The sequence below is a fragment of the Chironomus tepperi genome, unplaced genomic scaffold, assembly GCF_022539635.2.
Source record: "Chironomus tepperi strain 1889 unplaced genomic scaffold, CSIRO-AGI_Ctep_v1 contig_335, whole genome shotgun sequence".
Taxonomy (NCBI): Eukaryota; Metazoa; Arthropoda; class Insecta; order Diptera; family Chironomidae; genus Chironomus; species Chironomus tepperi.
The window spans coordinates 2,039,046-2,063,300 of record NW_027226457.1 but is presented as its reverse complement, the minus strand read 5'-3'; the positions used below and the strand labels follow the sequence as shown (position 1 = coordinate 2,063,300).

The window sequence follows — 24,255 nt, the reverse complement described above, 5'->3', positions numbered from 1 at the left end:
ATAGACTAATCCATAATATAGCCCAACCCTTATTCGGGAAAAGAAGGGATCTGCCCTCAGGCTGGCATAACTCTAACGTGAGACACCAGGCCGCCATACATGCGATCATTGTTTGTATCATTGTTTGACCGACCATTGTGACTGCAATATTGCAGATAACTAACTTCACTCAGGTTACGCTTCTTTTACCTTTGCATTCAAAAAAGTTTAAAAACTAAAAAAGACATAATTTGAGTCAAAACACAAGGAGCCTTAACGCTGCAACAAAGACTTGAAGAATACTTGTTGAATAATTGTTTTTCACTTTCCCTCTATTCTTTTCCTCCTCTTTTTTTATAATGACAAAAAGATATAAAGTATGTCATCAAATTGTCATGTTTCATTCGTCAATTCCTTTTTCCGACTCTTTTTATCCATTTTCAACAGAATTGAAATGTTTGCAATGAGAAGCAAAATTCATTTTGACTTTAAGTATCGTTTTGCTCTCATTATGTCTTTCATTCCTATTGCTGTCCTATTTGATGTATACAATAAAGAAGAAGCTAGTATATTTATGATAGAGAAAAGCGGAGTGGAAGTGATGGGGTAAATGAGATAGCAATGTTAGAGAGACGAAGAAGGAAGTGCGGTAAGGTATAGAGCAAATGAATATAATAAAAAGTAAGAAACAGAAATTTAATTGGGTGGCGGTGGCTGGCGGCAATGGCAACAATAACAACAAGCATAGAAAGATGAATAATAAAAAAAGTTTGAACTTTATTAAAACATTGTTTCATTAACTCATGCACACTTGAGAGGAAAATTTATTTCCTGGCAATATATTTTATAACTTTTTCACGATTTGGGACTGCTTTGGGAGCTTTCGATTCGGTTTAGATATTAAAGCTTGTGGTTGCTTTAATGAAGGATGAATATTTAAGAATGGAAATTAATCATTTTCTTCTTAGTGACGCAATTGTATTGTAGTATGCTTGTAAGCTTGTAATTAGTTAGGGATATAGTTACGTCTTATAGAACAGGGGTACTGTTGGAATTAGGGGAGACGAATTAGGGTTAAGACTAGGGTTCGGTCAGTAACTTCAAGTATAGTCATATTAAGTTCAGGAAATGCAAGTGTCTAGATCCTGTCTGAACCTCTAAATAAGAATCTAAATTGGAGAAGGGGAGAAAGTGGTTTAACCCCAAACCCCTGAATACGTCCTTGAGTCAAGTCATCGAACTTAATTCAAGTTACAAATTAAAATTGTGCATATAATCCAATCTACCAACACATCCTGCAATATATCAATCTTTACTCAATATGACGTATTATTTGTACTTTAAGTCTCTAAAGTTCCTTGACAACAAGCACATTGTTCCCATTCAATTCAAAGATTTCTTTTGAAATAAAAAAGTTTTTCTTGTTGATATCAAAATTTTAACACAAACATATCAGTCGACCCACACCATCCCCTAAAAAACAAAAATGTTCAAAAGGAACAAAAATTCATGATGGCAACTAAAACTTGTCTTGTCAGTGTTTGTAATAAAATATATCTGTATAAAGCAGAAGGTAGAAAGTATATTGTACACATTTGACAGTTTTGAGGTGAATGTTTTTGAACTGTAATTAAGTCAACAAGTAAATGTTTCCTTTTTTTATTGTTTTCATGTCTCTCTTACTGAAGGGAAAAACATTTTACTTCATTTGATGTTGTTTTGGAAGATATAAAATGGAAAAAGGTACGTTGTCTGTGAGGAAGTGGGGCAGATGATGAACATTTTTTACAATACAAAAGTCATAAAATGTTGCTTTATATTAGAATCATGAATTGGATCTGTCTTCCTATTTCATACACATAAACATGTGCCAAATGCAGTACAATTGCCCACAAAAATACTCCTGACAACCCAACTAAATGGCCTAATTTTTATGTCCAATTTTCCAAAATTACATTTTATCATTTCCATCTTCCATTTTTACCATTTTCTATTCTCCTTAAAATAAAATACGTGAGAATATGAAAAATGTGTTTTCGTCGGTGGAAACAACATAATGTAAAAATGATAAGGAGATAGAGAAAGGTAGGGTTGTGACACTTTTGTGACAGAAAAAGAAAAAGTTTTTTACTTTCCTTTGTTATTTTTTTGGAGCTGTAAATTTCGTAATTAAAAATCGTCCATGGAGATTCTTTAATTATGTTAAGTTTTATTTTACACTCGGAAAGTTTTGTAATTGGACTTTATTGTGAGGAAGAATCAATTTGTTGTGTCTTTTTGGGTGACTGATGAGGTTTTCGAAACTTAAATGTACTTGCTGAATTCAATCAACTCATGCTGAGTTACTTTGAGTATGTTTGACTGAAGAATTTCTGAATTGCAGAATTCAGCAAGTTCAATAAGTCTGAATTGCTGAATTCAGCAAGTTCATTTAGTCTAAATTGCTGAATTCAGCAAGTTCAACAACTTTGAATTGATAAATTCAACAAATTCAACTAGTCTGTATTGCTGAATTCAGCAGCTTCAGCTTATAAATGCGCTTTTATTTACCAATATCCTCTTTTCTATTGAATTTGAAGAAACAAACAACGAAGCTTTTTTCAAGGAAAAGTTTCAACCTTCTTGTTCCACTTTTTAAATGAAAATAGCATTTTTTTATTGTTGCTCATTATCTTAATGTGTTGCAATTATTTTATGTTATATGTTCATTCATCAAGTCCGGACTGGGAACCAAAAAATATTTATTGCTAATGAAATGTCTTCTTCATGCTTTGAGAGTGTCAGATCCCTTACAATCTATAAACATGTGACATTTCCATACTCGTAAAAAGCATCTCATATAGGATGTACATATATGATGTTGGGAAAACATGGAAGAATCCTTTCAATTACCTCAAAATGTCATTTTAACGTTGTTTTGGGAGTTGCTGCTTGTATCCATTATTCCAAATGGAATGTATAAGTAATGAGATAGATATGTTGTTGGCATCTTTTGCTCGTTGTCCTTACTTAACAATAAAGATGAAGTGAATAAAAATTGAATCAATTCTCATTTCTTATTACTGTATCTACCTTTACGTCTATTTCAATCCATCTTTGTATACATTTCTTAAAACACAAAAAACATGTTTTATGTGACATTAACAATACATAGACGCCAATAGAATCGTGAGATAAGATAAGTGACATTCCATATAGTGATAAATAAAACTTCTAGATGCAGGAATCATGTGCCAATAAATGTGACATAAAAGAAGTCTTTATTGCTCTCATCTGGAGAAGGAAAAATGAGAAAAAATTTTGTTATAAAAATAAATTTTATTTATTTATTCGTGTAGCCATTCCTCCTGTACACGATTTTTACAACCGCAAAAAAAAGGAACGAAAAATAAATAAATAAATTTCATTTTCCTTTTCAACTTGAAATTTGGAGATTCCTGCTGTGAAAGCTTAATGTATGTTGATCTTTTTTTGAAGAATCGGTCTTCAAAGTTTCAATGGGCTGCCAATTTGACTTGCTGTTGCCAATTGTTAGGACATTGATGTTTGCTTTGGAGTCTAATTTTTATGCAAATATTGATGTTAGGTGGACTGTGTATGCTTTAGGGTAATTTTGAGAATATCTTGTAATTGGACTGAATTAGCTAACAACTGTAGCTTTATACCCAGGTTCAAGCTGTTGATCTGCCAGAAAAAGTATAATTCCGAATAATGGGATCCCGTGTGGGACTCGAACCCATATCTTACGATTTCCGACTGCATGACCCTGCCACCACTCGACTATCTGGCAAAGCGCCATATAAGAAGAAGTCTTCTAATTGAATCTCAACTTCCATTAAACCGACACATCACGAACCACCAAATCCCCTATTTTCTCCTTTCCACAAACGTCATAAATGTGATCTGCTTTTATTCATCATAAATAAATACATTTCGCATGCAGATCTGAACATCTATTACACATGTGTTGTCGCATGCTTGTACAACAGAATGTATATGATAAATAACATGGAAAAAAAGGGAGGATAAAGAGATAAGAAAAAAAATCTGCTGTAGACTACTGCTCAACATTTTTTATTTCGTCCTGTGAATAGGAATAAGTCCCCGGCAATAAGCATGAAATTGAAAGGATTCAAGAAAATAATTTACACTTGGGAGTCGGTTGACTTTTTTGACTGTTGCCTATGTTGTGTATTGTGGAGGACATACTAGAATCAAACCGTCGTCTGTCTTGTTCCATTTATTGATTTTTGATATGAGCTTAGGATAATAAATGTATTGAGTGAGGATATCCAAAATGGGAAATTGATGAAGAAGATTTGACATTCAATTCTTTTGATCTTGATATAAGGAGATTAAGGGGTGTGTTGATCATGATTCATAGCACATGACATATTGTAGAGAAAAAGTTTTAATTGGCTGTTAAGGTTCATTTTTAGATTTTTCTTGTTGATGTATATTGAGATGTGATTTTGTGATAGAAAAAGTAGAAGAAAAAGTTTTTGACTAGTTTTTTATGGATATTCTTAAAAATAGACTTAATGTGCAGGTAGACTGGAAAAGTTCGAATTTCGAAATTTCAATTTTCGACTTCGAATTTCAAGCTTTGATTTTCGAACTTCAAACTTTAATTTCTGATTTTCGAATATTAAATTTCAAATTTTGGGCATATTTAAAAATACCTTCTTTTAATCACCCCTAAGCCTCTCCTGTAATACTACACATTCCCAAAATTAATGCTACAAAGCATATTTCATTAAAAAATTCATTCTACATCCAATGAAAGAATGAGAAAGGAATTATATTCGTCCATACTTTTTGCTACAAACATTTCAATTCTTTTTGAAGGATAAGTTTTAAGCTTTCCTTCCATCTCTTTTATATTCTCGTTTGGTAGTCGTATCCAATACAGTAGTCCTCACATAATGCACTTTATTTGCTCCACATTTTAAATATTAAAATTTCCATTACTTTTCAACATTAATTTTATACGCCAACAAGAGCTTAAAATTCTGATTAGATTTTGCTTTAGTAAGTTTATTCACTTATTTTTTTGTGTGTGCTTATGTTTATTGCCAATGAATAACGAAGATGAAAATAAAGTAACACACACAAAAAAAAAATGAGGAAGAAGTGTGGATAATATTGGATTATTTATATCCCATTTGTGGCTTTCAACATTTTCATTTACGCTCATTTATATATTAACATAAAGTATACACATGTGATACCTATCTATATGTAAGTAAATGCATGAAGAGAGAGATAGTGGGTAAGAAGGAGTAACATGAAAAATAAGTATTTGTGTATATTAAGTATGTGTAGTGAATAATGCCAAAATATGTTATGGAAGAAACAAAAAAGGCGTAAAGCGAGGAATTAATATTTAAGCAAACGCCTGCCATGCTCCAGTTTTCACATTGTGTGGCATTCACAAAAGAGAGTAATAAAGTAAGCACGTAAAAATAGCATTTCGGTATGCGTGTTAATGTTGAAAGATGGTTTTAAGATAGTGAATATTAAAGTTCTATACTTGGATGTAATAAAATTGCAGTTTTAAAGCTTATTAAAGTAACTATGTGGAAATACTAGTTAGTGACATGAAAGTGGATCGATAATCCGACAAACTGCACTGCTGGGATTTGTTTTGAGGTTGTAAATGTGAATTCAGGATATTCTTAGGTTAAAACTTTAGAGGAACTTAGCACAGTTCTTAATAACATACTCTTTGACTGTAAGTACTTGGATGTATTGTCAAGCATGGATTATCGGCTCATTTATCCATCTAAAAGCTTTTAACAGCTTAGACTATAAGGGCAAATTGTGTCCTTTTCTACTCAGTTGATCGATTTACATACAGTATTACAGATGTGTGACCTCACACCCTTCCCCCATTCTTCATACTCCGCAATATTGTGGCAATTTGATACTTTCCAGATTATCCTTTAGATGCTTGGAGCTTATTCTATTCAGAGCTTAAATGGTCAAATACATAGACTATTCCACTGCTTTACTTAGAGTTGCACAAAGATAAGCATCTGACAATGTTTAAAATTGCAGAATTTTGTAATTGAATTAGGAACTCCAAGAAGAAGTTCAGCAATTTTCTAAAAAGCTCTGAATTAAAATGACATTAGCAGCATATTTGATAAATTACTAAATAATTATGTAGTTCATCCAACCTTTACTTCATTATCTAAATTTCTTAAGAATAAGAGGAGCTTGAGAACCTCTACCCTCATCTCTTCTTCCTCTATTCATTCCATACCCCACTTAATACATGTTTAAAACGATAAAGTCAGTTCATTAAGGTTTTTTCATGTAAGAATCAGTCTCATCGGAAACATCTTTTTATTCCATCTTCCACTTATTTTCATTCCTTTAAAATATTCCACATATATTTGCATAAGAATTGCTTTTCGAATGAAGATAAAAGACGAAAATTTATTTCACATCTCATGACATGGATCTTCCTGAACTTTTCTTTATAATTTTTTTTTGCTCTCACTCTCTCTTCCTTAAACATACAAGAAGTAAAAAGCTTTTTCATTCTTATAAATTTCCACTCCTTTACACAATCAGAAGAAATATCAGACAAGATATTTTTTCTTGCCATCACTTCTCATTTCATTTCCGTTTTTGTTACGGATGAAGTATAATAAGAATATTGGGGATGTTTTTCATTGGTGTTTTGCACATATACACAAAAAAAAAGGTTTTTTTTTTATTCTTTGGCGCCACAATCGTTAAACGTTGATGCTTCTGCAAAGCACAAAATTCTTCAATAATAATTTTTCATTTTGCCAGAATTTTCTCATTTTTTAACGCATTTTAGAAGGAAATGAGCTTAATGAAACACTTTGTCTGGTCTATCAGTCGGCTGCCGTTGTTATTAGTGCTTCACATAGTCTTAAATCTTATAATCATTCGTAAATTCAATAATTAATGATTTAAATTCTATTCAATTTTAATTTATAAACTTACCTGAAGTTGGCTGCGAATGAAAAATTTCACTCATAAATTTGAATTTCAAAAAACCGTTAATTAATCAATTTCTGATCGCTGAGACGAAAATGCTCTGACGTCACTCGATAGGCACGAGTACTTTTCTAATTTTTTATATTATGCTCAACATCAAAACCATTCCATGACAAAGGACGTATCCCATACATTTTTTCTCATTTCTGTGACTGTGATTTCAATAAAAAAAATCATTGTTGATGGTAAATGGTGGGCATTTGAGCAGGGTTTATTGTGGTCCATCCAACAGAAGAAAATATGGGAAAATGAAAAATCTTTTTTTTTTAAAGGAAAAAAAAAGGAACCAGAAAAAAATAATAAAAGAAGAAAGGAAAATTTATCAAATGTCGTTTGCTGTAAAGATTCTTTTATTATCATGACTAATACCTATGTGATGTAAATATTTTGAGTATTTATGTTTCAAATAACTTGAGCTTTAAAGGTTGTGGTTGGGTGAGTTTTGGAAGAATTTTTTGCAATCAATGTTTGAAGTTATTAAGTACGGGAACCATTTTTTGATTTATTGGTTGATATTTTGGGGTGAACATGGTAGTGATGTATTTAAAGTCATCCATAATGAAGACTGGCAGGAACTCATTACTGTGAGTAGCTTCTAAATACTGTCACAAGGTGTCTTTTGCAGTGTCTTGGGCGTAGTTCCCGTAGCTACGCTTGATCTTGTGTAATGAACATCATTTACGAACAACCCTTAACCCGACACCATTATTCACACAAAGCTAAAGAAAATTCATTTCTCAAAAAGTCTAATCCTATCCACAAAAAAATCTATCACACCATAACCCAACAAAACCACTCGGTGCTTAAAGAGATTGTATATGAAATACCAAAAGAATCTTCACAAAGCTTTAAATACATTTTAATTAACTTAACAAAGCCTATTCAAATTTTTCTTTGGAATATCATTAAACCCCATAAAAAAATAATCTGAAAACTTTTTCTCTCTGCTCCCCTTTTTTCGTCGCTTCCTTTTTTAAACAAGAAAGAAAAAATATTCATCACACTCTCGGCTTACTACTTACGTACTTAAAATGCCACAGAGAGAAGTTAAAATAGAATTGTTTGGAGTGTAAGAATAATAATTATTTTAATGGATTACATGCCGTGCTAGAAAGGTCTATACAATTATGAATTATTGCTCATCGGAGTGATGATTTTGTGGTTAGGATAAAAAGTTTTAAGAGTTCTTCTTCAAAAATTTACATTTTCATTCATAATTGTATAAATTTGTAGCCATAAAAGTCAAGGGATGGATAGTTTTGGTGTCCATCCATGGCACATGAACGCCACATGCCACATTAACGCCACATGACACATCATAACCGCATGCAACATGTCACATGAATGCCACATATCACATGAACGCCACATGAATGCCACATGGAACATGAACGTCAAATGTCACATGAACGCCACATGTCACATGAATGCCACATGGAACATGAACGTCACATGTCACATGAACGCCACATGTCATATGGTGCCAATGGCACTTTGAGAACTCTGGAGCAAAGCCTTCTTCATTTGTGTTCCTCGGCCAAATCTTCAATCCTCTTTCTTTATAAGTACCTTACTTCAGTAAATTACATGTGTACATGTACTTCTTTCCTTCAATGTTAGACATCGTTAGTTAAGCTTTTCCAACAAAAGCTATTTATAAGCTTACAATTTCACTACATCCATAAACAATGTCTAAAGCTCATGAACGAGAAAATCTAAATTTCTCAGAAGTCATAAATACAATTTTCATCAATGAAAAGATCCCACAACAACATCCAATAAGCTTTAATACATTTAAATTGGTCTATTGAAAAGCCATTACCAATTTATGGCCCTTCAAATTTCCATTAACCTTAACTTGAACTTTTTTCGGAACCAAAAAGAATATTTTTCAAGCATTAAAATTAACTTTTTTTTGTGTGGTATGAAAATTAAATGAATTAAGTGACTGGATATAGAGAGCTAGGAGCTCATAGTAAATGAATTAAAGAAACAATGGATGTATCATCATTCCGTCCTCATCTGTTGAACAAATGTAGCGATTTTCATTAGCAAATTTAAATTACAAATTTTTTCTTGGTCTTCATATATTCAGGCATTGAGAAAATTGCTTCATCGTACGATGTGATGAAAGTTCCATTCATTAATTCATTAATCCATCCCCAAAAAAACTCGAATGGACAGACTGTGCGGTAAATGTAGCATTTTTTTCTCTCATGAAATAATCATGTCTAATTTTGGATGATTCTATCCTATTAATGTTCTTTTTTCCTATCTCTCTATCTCCCAGCAATCTTCTGCTGTCCACTCATTTCTTATTATACAGCAGGAGGGAAATGTTTTCACTCACTCATATTGCTATATTGCTATTAAAATAGAGTAACAGATGAGTTTCTATTCTCTTAGTCTATTCTATATTCTTTGCATCATCTCGACAGCAAGAGATGACTATTGTTGTCAATTTGGTAGATTGTCAGCCTGATTGTCAATAAGTCGTGTATATTGGTTCATAAGGCCGTAGGTTCTTTGTTTAGCTGATGATCTATCAGTCTATCCGCATGTCTTTTGTCCATCTATCCATCCAATGTACGTTTGTTTGTCTATCCTTCAGTTTGTTTGTCAATCAATGCATCAATCTGTCTACACATCCGTTAGATCATACATTCGACCATCCGTCTTTTGCTTATCTTCTAATTTCAGCCTTGACTTGCTCATTTTTGTTCAGGAACCTTACTTTACTACAGGTTTTAGAGAAGAAAAGGACACCTCCCCATAACAAAGTCCGAGTAGGACTCGAACCTTCGTCCTTTGATTTCCACTCACATGCCCCTACCACTGAGCTACCGGGGGATATTAGGGAGTTTGGCACAAAGCATACTTAAACCTATTGGACTATATTGTTTCAAGATGTAAAATGCGCTTCCATAACCTCAAAATACCACTCACACGCTAAAACTAGTTGTATATTGTAAATGTTCGCTGGTAAACTACTGTTGCTGGTGTATTTACTCTTAACGATATATACTTAAAGAGAATATCGGACTCAACAGTGGTCAGATGAGAATCTTCGTTGAAAATTAATAATATGAAAATTCTGTTACACGCTACATTTGTCTATACACATCCATTCCATTTCTTTTGTGCTGAAAAGAAAGAAGAAAAAAATAAGAAAATTTCATCACATTTCGGTTCTTTTGTGTATGTCTACTTGTGTGTATCAAATAAGACATTTTCAGAACTTCCAACTGTGAATTAACGCCATGAAAAGGAAAAAAATAAGGAAATTCTCTTTTTGTTACATGTGAGAGAATCATTAAACTTGCACGATATCTAAATAATTTATTTAGTATCAGAATTAGAGGAAGTGATGCGTAAAATATTGCTTCATTTCTTCGTGATGTTCGTGTTGTTGGGGGATCTGAATGTTTGATTATTATTGAAGTGTGGTTTCTGTAATGATTTTTAATGTTTTGGTGCTGTTGTGCTTAGTTTAATGAATCAGAACTTTAAGATGATGATTGCTTTAAGGAGTTTTGTTGTGTTGCTTATCACGATTTTTGTATGGCTTTTTTGGGTTACCCGAGTGATTCGAAGGTTTCACTTTAAATTTGCATGCTAGAAAGCTACGTAATTCAAGGAGATATCGACAAAATTTACTGTTATCGGATCTTGAATTTATTCACATAATTTTATTCAACATCCTAAAAATTTGCTATTTGTGCTCAGGGGCGTATTCAGGTAGAGGGTAAGAGGATGGTTTGGGAGTCAAATACCCTTTTGTTCAAGCATACAGCCCCTCTTGAACCCCCCATGTAAATCCTCTTACCCCTTCATTTCCAAAAGGCGATCCACCCCTGGTTGTGCAAAAAAGCTTCTAGCTACGCCTTTGATTGTGCTTGAATAACTTCTGTACACGACGATAGCAACTATGTACTATGTAGCAGTTGGTTCGCACGAATGTATGTATATGAAAATTATAGATTTTTTTCTATAATCTGAATATTTTGAATTATTCATAAGCTATGATTGTTTCTCAAACACCAAAAAAATAATAGCAATAATGACGGCAATCATCATCATAACAAAAATTTTACGAGACGCGAGTAATTTTCATTCATTTTGTGGGTCAAATAAAGTTTTTCCTTCTTACTTTATTGAATTTTCTATTAAAAATGATTGAATCAATAAATGCCGGTTGTTTATTTTCACAGACAGCACAAGACGGACAGAAATATGAAAATGCTGTCTCATTCTTGGCTGTGTTTACAAATTCAATGGTGTCAGTTTGGAATGTAAATAAGAAGTGCTTTATATCTACTTACAAATGATTTCGGATAAGACAAAAAATGATTTGAATCTTTTCATGCCTCACATTTTTCATTTCATTTCCTTATTCGCCTTCGTTTGTGGTCGGGGGATGGTAAACAAGAAGGAAAAATTTGATTTAAGAGCTTTTTTGGAATTTAATTTTGCTTGAAATAATTTAAAGATTTTGAGAAATTCCTCAAGCATTAATTATTCATAAGTCAACACATACACCGTCGTCATGGTTCAAAAGATTATGATAAACAAAGTTTTGTGACTTTTTAAAGCTACAATGTCAGGAAGTTGATTTTAAATTTTTAATCATTTTTGTCAATACCAACCCGATCTGGACACGTTTTTAATGGCACGCAAATGTCATCCAAAAAGCAATTTTCATGACAGTAAACATGAAAATAGCAACTTGAAGCCATATGAGATCCATGAAAAATGTGTACTAATCGAGTAAAGGTATGTCCTTCAAATTAATGTTGGGAACTTTATCGAATAAAGTTAATTAATTTTTTGGAGTTTTATTAATTTTTAATGAGGTATTTGGAACTGAAGTGGAAGTTATGAAAGGAAATATAAAGTTTTTAATAGGGTGTCATTTTCCAAACTCAGTGGATTTTATAAGTAATTGGAAATAATGGGTTTGAAGGTTATATATCCTTTTATTACTGCTGGGAATACTCTAACAGTCATTTTATATTTGAAATGCTTAATCAGCTTCATTAAGTTGTTTTACCCTGATCAAGTTGTTTGTCCCTGACCAAGTTGTTAATCCCCTTGATAAAATTTTCAATCGTCAAACAATAAACATCTTTTACATTGTTAAATGGCTTATTTTATAGAGCTGAATAGCAATTTACAGCATGTAAAACAAAATTTTATTGGATCAACAATTATAAGTCTTAAATACCGTGCTAAATATTGTGATAAATTAGAAATTCAATCATTTAACATCAAATATATTATTTTGGTACAGATTTTCCTAGAATCTACCTTTATTCGACAAAACTTCCATAACTTTCAGATTCCCATTAACTTCTCAATACCAAAAATCTCATAAAACTTCCATAAGTCCTAATTGAAGGATCTCATTTACTAAGTATTTCCACCGAATCTCAAATTTTGTTTTGACAGAGTTTTATAGCACTTTTGAACTTCTTTCCCAGTAATTCAAGTGGAAAACACCAATTTTGCTGAAAATATTTTTCATCATTTTCCAAATACTTGTTTGTCAGTTCATGTCACAGCAAAAAGTCTCAAGATTACGAAAACATTACGAATGAAATATTCATAATTCTTCAATTTATTCTTCTTTTTCCGATATTTAACGATAATGATAGTGACACACTTAGCTTAATTGAAGGACTAAGTACTTAATGTGTTAGTCAATAATTTCATTTTTTGGATGTCAATGGCTTGTTGTTTGGGTTCTGACATGGTAAATATTATGTTCAAGAATCTAATTTTGTATCATCAAAGAGAATTTACTCAATCATGGCTGAAAACACGGTAATAAAAAGTCATCTTAAACTTCAAAGCCATATCCAGCAAAGATGAAAAGAATTCAATTTCCAGCTTGACAAAAATTGAAATTCAAAGATTTTTCATTCCGCGGAGAAATTTTCTTACCGCCTCTTTTTCGTCTGTGGGAGCTGCAGGGTTGTATTCGGTTATGTCGACATGAACTACCATCATCCTGACTACATCACCTGGCATGTTGGCTCAAGATTCCAACAATGGAAAATATAAATCACAAGAAAAACTCGAAGGAAGAAAGGAAAACTTTTTACATAAGAATTCAATTTTTCAATAGCTTCATTCGCTGTGCATCAAGTGCTTAACATTGAATTTACCTTGAGTGGATTTTGTGATGAATCATCACACAGATTTGTTTTTCTTATTTTCCATTCCATTTCTGATTCACTTCTTCTTTCATCATTCATGCCATACCTTCAAGAGATTTTGTTCTGTTCTGTCTGAGTTTCATCTTTCCATTCGGGCTTATACATATTATGGTTTCAAGTCTCATGTTTTCTTTTACATTTAATATTTATCCTAAAACATAAATGCACATATTTGCTTCCTTCTTTTTCCACTTCTCTCTGCACAATTTGTCAATCTTGTGACATGTATATTTTGTTATAGTCTAAGCATTCTCGATTTCATATCATATCATAAGTCTTATGTGGGCGAATCTACGAATACGAAATGTAATATCTTTTATTCATGTATATAGGCTGTATTTGATTTCCATTGATGTATCGAGTTGGGTTACATTGATTTTTTTTTCTGTTGGATATGATATACTTATTGTTGAGATCTCAAATCAAATCATTTCTATGACAATCTTTTCAATATAAAATCAAATCAGCTCCATTCATTCAATTTCCATAAATACTTCAGGTTTGGAAAGTTCAGAAGTTTTATTTTACAATACACCGAGTATTGTGGTGTCGGAAATCATTTAATCTGAGAAATTGAGACATTTATGAGCATGTATCCCGTATTGTTGATATGACAAAGGTTGGTGTGATGCTTTGGACATTGAAAATGATTTTATCTGTACTTCTTGGAATAGAGAGCCATTGTTATCCATGGTTTACCATAGATACTTGAAGTTGACTCTATCCTTAGCTACCATTTGGAAATTGTGAATCCTAAAGGGATTTCTTGGTCAAATAATAGTTTAACATAAGATCTTGAATAAAATCTAAGTTTGGTTCCATTTGTGGATTTGAATTCATCTACTCACACTTAATAACACAGTTCATATATCAACTTATTAGATGTATTACATTAATCATATGACAAATTGAACTTACGTAAGCAGTGCTGTCGTTGAGTATTAGAAAACGAAGAGTTCCTCTATCGCTTCCATTGTTTGCTGAGAATAACCATAAACTATGTTTGAGCGTCTTTTGATTGCCGCAAAGCTGGATGACGTCGCTTGGGTGAACATATCCTTCATGCTGGATTTAAAATTGCCTCAATATAGTCTTTGATTCTAAATTCACTGTTTACAGCAGTTCTGTGGGTGGACAACTTGAGTGTCAAGTGACAAAAGTGACAAACTCTGTTTCCTCTGTTGTCCACTCCCTGCAGCATCTTCAAACCAGCCTTAAGTCATGATAAATTTCATCCACAGTGTTCACCCACTCAGTTGTCATTCCTTGAATAGATCTCGTTAATATATCACTGCATAACCTCAAATTTCAATTTCCACTTGGAATCTCTTATGGATTCAATCTACTTTTTCTTGAAGCTTCGCCCATTTTTAGCAAAAGATAGGAAGGTTATGTATGTACAAGCTGAAGAAAGAGCTCCAAATACTTGTTATATGACTATAATCTTGTTTGATGCAAAAAGAAGAAAATGTTCTTTATGACAAAAACAGCAGTATAAGCAAGTTTCTGGATCTTTTTTTGTATGTCATGCATCATAAATTTATGCGCATTTTTTGTCCATAAATCTCATGATTTGAATTTGATTGGAGCAATCAATAAAGAAATTAATGTAAATAAAACTTTTCTAATAAAAAAATGCAAATTTTTTACCATCCTTGCCTTGCCTCAAAACTAAGGACAAGTTCCTTTCATTATGTTATGAATATTCATAAGCTGTCGAGCCAAAATGATGCATAAAAGCTTTCACAATTTATAAAAAATGGAGCTTAATAAAATAAAAATGAATGAAAGCAGCCAGTGACATAAATGTTGTTGTTTAGCATCGTGAATGAGACATCGAGTGATATAAACACTTTATCACAAGAGAGAAAATGTATTAAAGGCAAAAAAGAGTTGTATGCACATTTTTATATCCTTATCATGTCATATCCAGTCTCTATCTCACTCACTTTGTACTCATTTTATATAAATTTAGTATGAATGGGGATCAAAAAAAGGATAAAGAGCAATGTTAATACGTCTTACTCTACAACTTCTTCTTATTCTTCTACTAAGTTTCTATTCGCTCATTTATAACTGCGACAAGGATGATATTAAACTTTTTTTTATCATATCTTGTCGTTTTTTGTCAATATTTTTATGATTAAAAGAGCACATCGTCATAATTGACTGCAGAAAGAGGATGAAATTTCCACATTTAACCTCAATGTGATACTAGCATCCAAGGGGGAAATTAGCTTTAATAGATAAAGTCCATGGAGATAGAATTAATCTTCTCAGATAATGACATGATAAAAGGATGCACTTTTGCATGCTTAATGTTAGATCATGTCATAAATAAATGTTAGATCTGGTTTACGTAACGTAATAAACTGACCTTTAAGATTTACTTACCACTTTTTGATTTAGCCTTTTATTATTCCTTTAGATGTTTCCTCCTTGAGTGTTCAAACAAGAATGAATTTTCTCTCAAAGATTACTAAATTCATACTTGAAGTTAGCGCCAAAAATCAAATTTTGAACTCTGTATTGAACTTTCACTTTGAATTTTGAACTTTCGTTACTTTTTAAATCCAGAATGACAGTTATTTCACTTTTACCTCAATTTTCTGAATTGCATGACATTCATCCATTTAGAAATTCAAATCAATTTCCAATCAAGCTTCTTTCCCCTCAGTCTAAAACCGCTGTTGTGTTGTTAATGATATAATCAACTGACTTTTCTTGTTCTTCCTATTTTTTGTCGTTCCATCTTCATATTTGCTTTAAGCATTTAACGATATAAATGACGATCTGTTTTCATTCATGCATGATTATGATTGATTTGAAAGAGAAAGAAGGAATTTACAATGCATAAATAAATGTTGCTGAGGGTAAGCTGAAAGCTACAAATGATGATGATGACGACGATAATAAATGAATATCAATTGTGCTGGGGAGGAGGTGGTGTGGGTGAAAATATGAAAAATTTTAATATTTGAGGAATCAATGAGCATTCAATGGCTGAACTAACAAAATAATTTCTTATTTATTCAGCACAAATTGCTCGCTCTTGATTCACATCCATCTGTCTCAATTGTAAAGAAAACACAGACATGAGGGAAATAGAAAAAGGAACTTTTAATCAATTTCAATCAAATGCACATCACACAATGTTTTCATTACTCAATTGAGCATGAGTTGCTATTTTCCATAAAATTATATTAATTCATCAAGTTTTTCAATTTCACGGGAAACTTTTGTGCTTGTGCTTGTAAAATTTATTAAATTATATTGAAATAGACTGATGAATTAAATTATAATGGAAAATAATGATGAGCTTAAACATGAAGTAAAACATGAAGATGAATGATAAGCAGATATTTTTTCTATGGAATTTGCTGAAGGAAATGAGAAAATAAAGCGTAATTGAAAAGAATTTTGAACATTTTTGAAGAAATTTTGAACTTTTTAGAAAAAATTTTGAACTTTCATGCAAAACATTTGAGTTTTCGACTAAAACCTTGATCTCTAACTTCTCAATTCAAACCTGTTGCCTGCCAATTCAATCACATTTGAATGAAGATTTTCCCACAATTACAATTCATAGTTTAAACTCAAAATCCACTAAAACAGTAATAAATCTTCATCAATGTCAAATGAATAATAAAACAGATTCCTATTCCCATTCATGCACAAATAATTAATGAAATTGATTTTAATTTCTATTTCTAGTATTCACCAAATAATATGCGAGAAAAATGAAATGATGTGATTGTGTTTGGTACATTAATGAGCGTCAAGATTGTGTTCAAGCTGTCAAGGTATAAACAAAAGACGTATCCGAGAGAGAAGGACAAGAAAATTATACTTTTTATATCCTCAATCCTAAATTGACCTTAAAAAAAAGCAAAACGTTTGCAAAGGAAAGGACGTGAAAGAACAAAACGAGTAGAGATCTAGGATAAAAAATGATATCAAGTAGTATCCAAATCTACGCCTTTTTGGTCTTTTTAATCTTTAATGTGGAGAAAGGTAAGTTGAAGCTACATATAAAAAAAGAACCGGAGATATGGGATGAATAAAAACTGTAATTTATAATCAAAATCGACATCACATCTGTCCGCATTAATTTGAACTTCTTTTCTTTTCATTTCCATCACCTAAAGCTCTCTCGATTGATTGCTTCAAATGTGTATCGATGAATGGTGCAAATCCGGAATGTGACGATCCTTTCCATAACAATTTTTCATCTGCTCTTTTTGAGAGTCCCTGTGAGTATTAAAACGTGCATGTTATCCTTAAAAAGAGAGAAAATCTTTATTGCCATTACGGCTATAGCTTACATTCTACACTCGTCAACCGCAATTAAATAAAATAAAAATTTCAATCTTTTTTTTTATCTCATGTCATTATTGTTACTGCCATGGCCATTTTTCTCCATCCTCAATTGTTATTGCGCGCAATTTACCTTTAAGGCATGGGTGGACGGAAAGGACGAGATGGCCTTTTTCCCGCAACATCATGTGAGTATCCTTCTTACTTTTTTGTTCTGTTCTGAACGGTGAAAGCGAAACTATAGTTATGGGCGATTCTGTTGATTGTGCTGGAATTGCGACACATTTATTTATTATAACGACAGCTGCTGCATTGGCAATCAACAAGTTATCAAAACTGTCCTAATTTATTCAACAACTATAGAAACATCATCGATAGGAATCATAATGAATTGTGAATGCATGAAATGTACATCCAGTCCACAGAATCGCCCAACTTTTTGCTATTGCCTTTGTCTTTTTTTGATTACAATGATTAAAACTTTTTTTTGCCTTCAACCTTGGCGTACCTTTCTTACCTTTTTGTTCTCTCTCATTTTCATTATATTATGTAAAAATCTAAACCGTTGACGCAATCCAGGCATAAAGATTGCAGGATATTTTGGTAAGAATTCATTTTTTTCTTCCCTACATTCAAATGTCGAGATTGAAATTTAATTTACCCGCTTAACGAACCATTATTTTGCCATCTTTTTTTTTCTTCCTCACATCCTTGCAGATGATAATAGAAATACGATTACGGTTCGAGGGTGTGCACTCGATTCTGGCACTTTAACAACAGACACGGAAATCATCAGGATGTCGCATTGCGGTAAATTTTATTATGACGATAGGTGAGTCTATGCATAATTAATTTACAGGCACTTTACATGTGTGAAAAGATGGTTTGGGATGTAAATTGTATATCCATATTATTCATGTGTTATCATAATGTAAAGCTATTTTGACATAATTTTCTCTCACATAATCTTAAAATATTAATTAAGTTCTATTGTCAGGTGGTTTAGTATCAATTCTTGGGGTTATAGTGGTGTATCTAGGGATTTTGTGGTTTGGGAATATGACTAGGGATGTGATTTTGATTGACTTGTGGTTGACATACTCTTGTTGAGTTGGAGACTTGACATATTTATGTGGTTATGGGTTATTGACATTTTTGCCTTAATACAGTGACTTCTTTGTGCTACAACACACCTTGATGGTAATCCATAGCCGAAACTGCACACGGTATGCGGTTCATGGCGATGCTAGTGTGTCACGACACAAAGCTTGGACACTGACTTAATAAAACCATTCAGATCATGTAAGATCCATCAAGAATCAGTTGCTACCCAACCCTTAATCTCCTCTTCTTCCAGCTACATCCCTGACTCTCGTCTGTATCTTGATTATGATGACTTTATATTACCATAATAAAGATTCTGGTGTATCCATTATCCACAGAGCAATATAATTTAAAATTCCGTACGAGAAAATGCTGATGATTGTTGCTCAATTCCTTTCTATGCTCTTTGTTATTTCGTACATGATGATATGGAAAATTCTTTTTATTTTTTGTGTGATTTTTTCCTCATTCAGCTTGTGTGACTACATGATTTTCTATTCAATTTCATTCAGAGATTTTAAAGAAAAATTTATATAAAAATAATGCGGAATGTGCAAACAAGATGAAAAAGGAACGAGATTACCAGCTTTTCAACAAATTCACAAACAACTGTTGATATGATGCACGATTGTTGGATACGAAAAACAAAATTGTTAAATACACCGTGCATTATTTTTTTTTACTGAAATTTAATCAACTTGATTGGATGTTGATAGACTTTTTTGTTATTGTGCCATTTACCACCCACGTCCATCAATTGATCAAAATGTTAAAAAACAAAAATTTATTGGCCAAAAATGTTTTTTATTGATTTTGTCAGTTCCAAATTATTCGGTAACAAAAACAAACTTTTGAAGCTGCAAGATGAACTTTATTCAAACTTCAATTATCGACTCAGTGACTCAATTTGAGACTTGATTGAGCTTTAATATTGTCATAATATTTATCAAGAAATTTGGACTTGTAGATGATTGATGTTGCTGAGTACGAGCGATACAATATCTCATTTGGCAACAATAGTCGAGTCGAGCTGAGCCAAGCCGAGTCGAGCTGAGCGATACCAGGTCGAGCTGAGCGATACCAGGTCGAGCTGAGCGAAATCAGGTCGAGATGAGCGAAATCAGGTCGAGCTGAGCGGAGTAAAGCCGAGTCGAGCTGAGTTAAGCCGAGTCGAGCTAAGTCAAGTCGAGTCGAGCCGAGTCGAGCTGAGTCAAACCAAGTCGAGCTGAGCCAAGCCTAGTCGAGCTGAACCAAGCCGAGTCGAGCTGAGCCAAGTGAGCCCAATCAATTTCGAGATCTGCTTTGCATTTGAAGACAGACCAACATCCATACAAAATCTCAGTCAGCTTTAGCAAAAACCACTTAAATTCCCAATCTCAACCCACATTAAAGACAAGCCATTCCTATTCTTGAAATTCAATAATCCATAAAACTCGTCTCGAGTGAAAAAGCTTCACCTCGACCCAAAAAAATAAAAAATTAAGAACAACAATAATGAATGGAAGCAATCAATTTTACTTTGCAGCATAATCAATTCCTTTAACCTTTCCCAACAGAGTAATTCAAGTCACTTTATTTATTCCTTTGTTTGCGTTCTACCTTAATTTAGTGAATAAAATCGTCTTGTATTGAGTATGGAATAAAGTATCAATCGCTGTGCCTTTTTAAATACATTCAACTTCCTTTGGGGATGTCCATAAATTATGGATTTAATGGAAATTGAGGACTTTGACATGAATTCAATTCCTTTTTGTATGAAGCTTCACATAGCCTCTTTCAGACCCAACTTAGTGACTTTAGACGTCATTTACGAGCAACCCCGACTGTAAATCTGCAATGCATTTTATTGACTGCATCGACGAATTCAATTACTGAAATGGAATGCAAATTCTTTTATTAAGTAACACCAATTTCCATAAAAATGCACAACAAAGGTGTGAATTTGAGAATTTTTTGCTATTTTTTCCTGAGCTTCTGTGAATTCGACATAAAGGAACAAACAAGAAACTTTATTCTTCTCTTCTATACAGCTTGCTGAATTTAAATTAATAGAATTGAAAACTTTTCTTATTAAATTTCATTTGGAATATTGTTTCAAGTTTCTTACTATCCCCTCTCCATGCTACCTCCCTTGAAGCAGAAAAACTCAAAAACTGTAGCTGAACTAATAGAATTTTCATGTTTATATAGTTTAATATGAAGCTTCACTTTCTAAAGGGGGTTGGATCTGGGGTTGAAGTTGAGTTAGATGAATTGTGAAGGGTCATAATCTGAAGTAGTCCAGAATGTTCAGAATTTGACCAAATTAGACACAAATAAATAACTAATTGTAGGCAAGGTAATGTTCAGTTGATGTCTAGGTTTTGTATGAAAATTTGACCCTCCTCATTTGAATACGACTTGGTAAAGCTCAAGATTCTTTTCATTGCTTCCTTAAATCATTTCAGTCTCCAAGCTCCAATGGCAGGAAGTTGACTCCTCCTCAATACACCCCTGTCAAGCATACCTCAAGCTCACTTTTAAACCACAACAAATTTCATACCTTGATTTTTTATGAGCTTGCTTCATGTACATACTGACTCTCTTATTTTGTCTATCAAATCGTAAATTTCATACTTTAGGCCATTCGAAATTGCTTCCTTCTTGTTGTTAAGTGAGAAATATTTGAAAAAAGTGAGAATCAAATTAAAGCACTTCGTCCTTAAATGTGTGTCTCTTTATATGCAAATATGTAGTCATGTCCACTGTATTTTCATCTGCACTACCAAGACAAACTTCATGATAATCAAATTACTAAGCAGAACCAATTTTAATTTCACTATTAGTTCCACTCCACAGCGGCAAAGTCCGCAGTTTTTTCAAAAATTAGAAAGTTTTTTTGGGAGTTGTTCGCATATTACGTAACGGTATTAGTAGGAGGAGGGAGGGGGAAGGATATGAAGGGCCACCCCCCTTGAGCTTTTGTTGAGCTTCATGCAATGCTACGTGAAATGGAGTAGAATGGGAAAAGGGAAGGAGGGTCCCAGGGAGAGACGTTACGTAACAAGTGAACGACCCCCGAAACTTCAAACTTGACAAATTTAATTAAATTAAAAATAATTTTTTTTTATTCTGTTCTTCTCATTCAACAGATATGTTCATGGATGCCTTCAGTCATGCGACATTGATGGTTGCAACAGATCAGGGATAACAATGAAAATTAATTCGCTTTGCGTAGCTTTTTTACTGCTAATTACTTACATTTCAATGGCCCTTTTCAACCGCAGCTAACATTAAACATCGCGGTTGACAGTAAATGGTAATTAAAAATAATAAGAATATATGAAAAAAGAAGCTTTAGTTAATTTAATAAAATTTTATGTTGTGCAATTTTAATTTCCAAATAAATGAAAGAATTTTTAACGAATTTTTTTCATTTTATGGAAGGCTCATCATGATGATATGTATATGAAGAAATAAATATATATGATAAATATAAATTTTTTAACTAAAATTATGATAAGAATCGATCAATAGAATTATATTAAGGATATTAGGAATTAAATTAATTAATTATTCACTTTTGTACAGAGGACGCAAGTTATGGTGATTATTACATATATACATGTATATATATTATGTATAAATGTAATAAAATTATATGAAAATGGGGATCCATTAGCAGCTTGGCTGACTGTATTATTGAGCTCTATAAAAATAAATTACTATAAAGATGACGATAATGATCATGGAACTTTAAGAGAAAAAAAAATATTCTTCATTCTACTTACTTATGGGGTCGTTGGCTGAATGACGTCCATCCAAGTTTCCCACTCCGTTGTTATTTGGTTTTCCTGAAATCTCAATTTTGACGAATTTTCGAGACAGAGACTACAAAGGAATTTTTCATGGCAGGAGCATATTCAAGCGGGAGGAGGAGCTGATACTCACACGATGGCTATGCACCGCTTCGAGGTATCATAAGTCTTGGTCTCTGTCTCGAGAAGATAGAGCATTTGCGATAAACTTTTCGAATTACAGCATTAAAATAAAGTACGTATTTGCCCATAAGGCATATTACTCAAAGAAGGCGAGTCTGTTTTGACGACAAATTCATTTTACACACTACTCAGGAGCCAAATGGGAGTTGAGGATTTATTTCATGAAAAACCCTAGCAAATTGAAGAATTTGTTCAGGACAAATCCTCCTGACTCTCCTAATCTTAATCGATGGACGTCATAAGTGATGAACTCCATCCATTTCTTCTGAAATGGACGTGCATTACGCAAAAAAGAACGTGAATCAGATAAGAATAATTTCGACTAAAATATTCTCAATTACATTTGATAACGATCATTTCTTTCTTTTGTTAATGAGAACAGCTTTTGTTTTAGGAATTAATTGGTAAAATTTGCTTAATTGATTTCCTTTTGTTTGTTGAGTGAGAAGGTTCTTTTAATAATCATTAACGATTATTTAGAATTCAAATTTAACAAAAGTTCGTCGTAGTAACTTTCCCTTTTGATTTCAAATTTTCTGCTAGATTTTTTAAAATTAAAAAATCCGCTAAATTGACCAAATCAACAATTAAGCTTCACAAATTTACTCATAGAAATCCTAAACTAAATTCCCATATAATAAAATAATTAACTATATGCAAACACAACACAATGAATTTGATATTAAAATAATAAGTAAGGAAGGATGTAATTAGTGTTTAAGGAAATTATAAAAATGAAAGCTACTATCATACAGTCTTACACTATGCACGTGAGATTCATGTGGTTTTAAATATCATTAATGTCATGTATAAATAGGGAAGCATGAATCGTTATCATCATACAGACACACACACACACACAATTCCTTCTATTATTTATGTCATCATTATCCTATCATTTCGAGGAACATGTAAAAAAGCATGAAAGTAGACAATACAAAATAAATATGCGACGAGAGATGATAGATAGCGTGCAGCATAGACTAAACGCTAAGGAGAAATTTGTAGCTAATTAATATAAATTCCACATTACATTACGCTTGAGATCTTTACAATGAAAGATGGAAAATAATTTAATACAACATACAAATATACAATGGAAGTCATTAAATATATACGCGTGTGAAAATAAGAACAAAAGTTAAGTTGATAGGATTATGTGGCTTGAATTATGATAGCGTAATTTTAACGTATATTTAAATATTCAAATTTTAACGGTCATTTAATTTTTGAATTTTCATCGTTCGTTAAGTTTCAACGAATTTTTTCAAACATTAAATTTCCGTTAAATTTTTCATACTTTTGAAATTGACAAAAGCAAACTTAAATGCACTCAACAGCCACAACTATAAGCCAACAGCAATTTATTTGCATTAAATAATATTCCTATGGGAGCCTCAGCGAATATTTACTGCCTGTGGATTGAAAAAATATAATTAATGTACATATGATTAATTAATGTCACACGATGATGAAAGGCTTAGCAGGAATATTCAAATACACGCTGAATATTCTTTCTCATGACGTGATTGTGGCGTGGCACATAGATTATGTGCTAGAATAAGTAGATTTTGAGAAATTGGATGTGATGTAACATAATGAAAGATTAGTCGAGCAAT

At 32.4% G+C, this 24,255-nt stretch overlaps 1 protein-coding gene across 3 annotated transcripts in view; it reads left to right on the top strand.

The window, feature by feature from the left end:
* The window catches only part of LOC139093428 (uncharacterized), a 40,573-nt gene extending 18,556 nt beyond the window's left edge, over positions 1-22,017 (top strand). For all 3 annotated transcript variants that reach the window (XM_070644156.1, XM_070644155.1, XM_070644153.1), the window contains exons 2-7: positions 16,950-17,249; positions 17,384-17,488; positions 17,693-17,740; positions 18,132-18,155; positions 18,270-18,384; positions 21,788-22,017. In XM_070644156.1, the coding sequence (XP_070500257.1) occupies positions 17,186-17,249; positions 17,384-17,488; positions 17,693-17,740; positions 18,132-18,155; positions 18,270-18,384; positions 21,788-21,926 (495 nt within the window). In that variant the 5' untranslated portion in view covers positions 16,950-17,185 and the 3' untranslated portion in view covers positions 21,927-22,017. The remainder of the gene's footprint in view (positions 1-16,949; positions 17,250-17,383; positions 17,489-17,692; positions 17,741-18,131; positions 18,156-18,269; positions 18,385-21,787) is intronic.
* Positions 22,018-24,255: the final 2,238 nt, after the last annotated feature.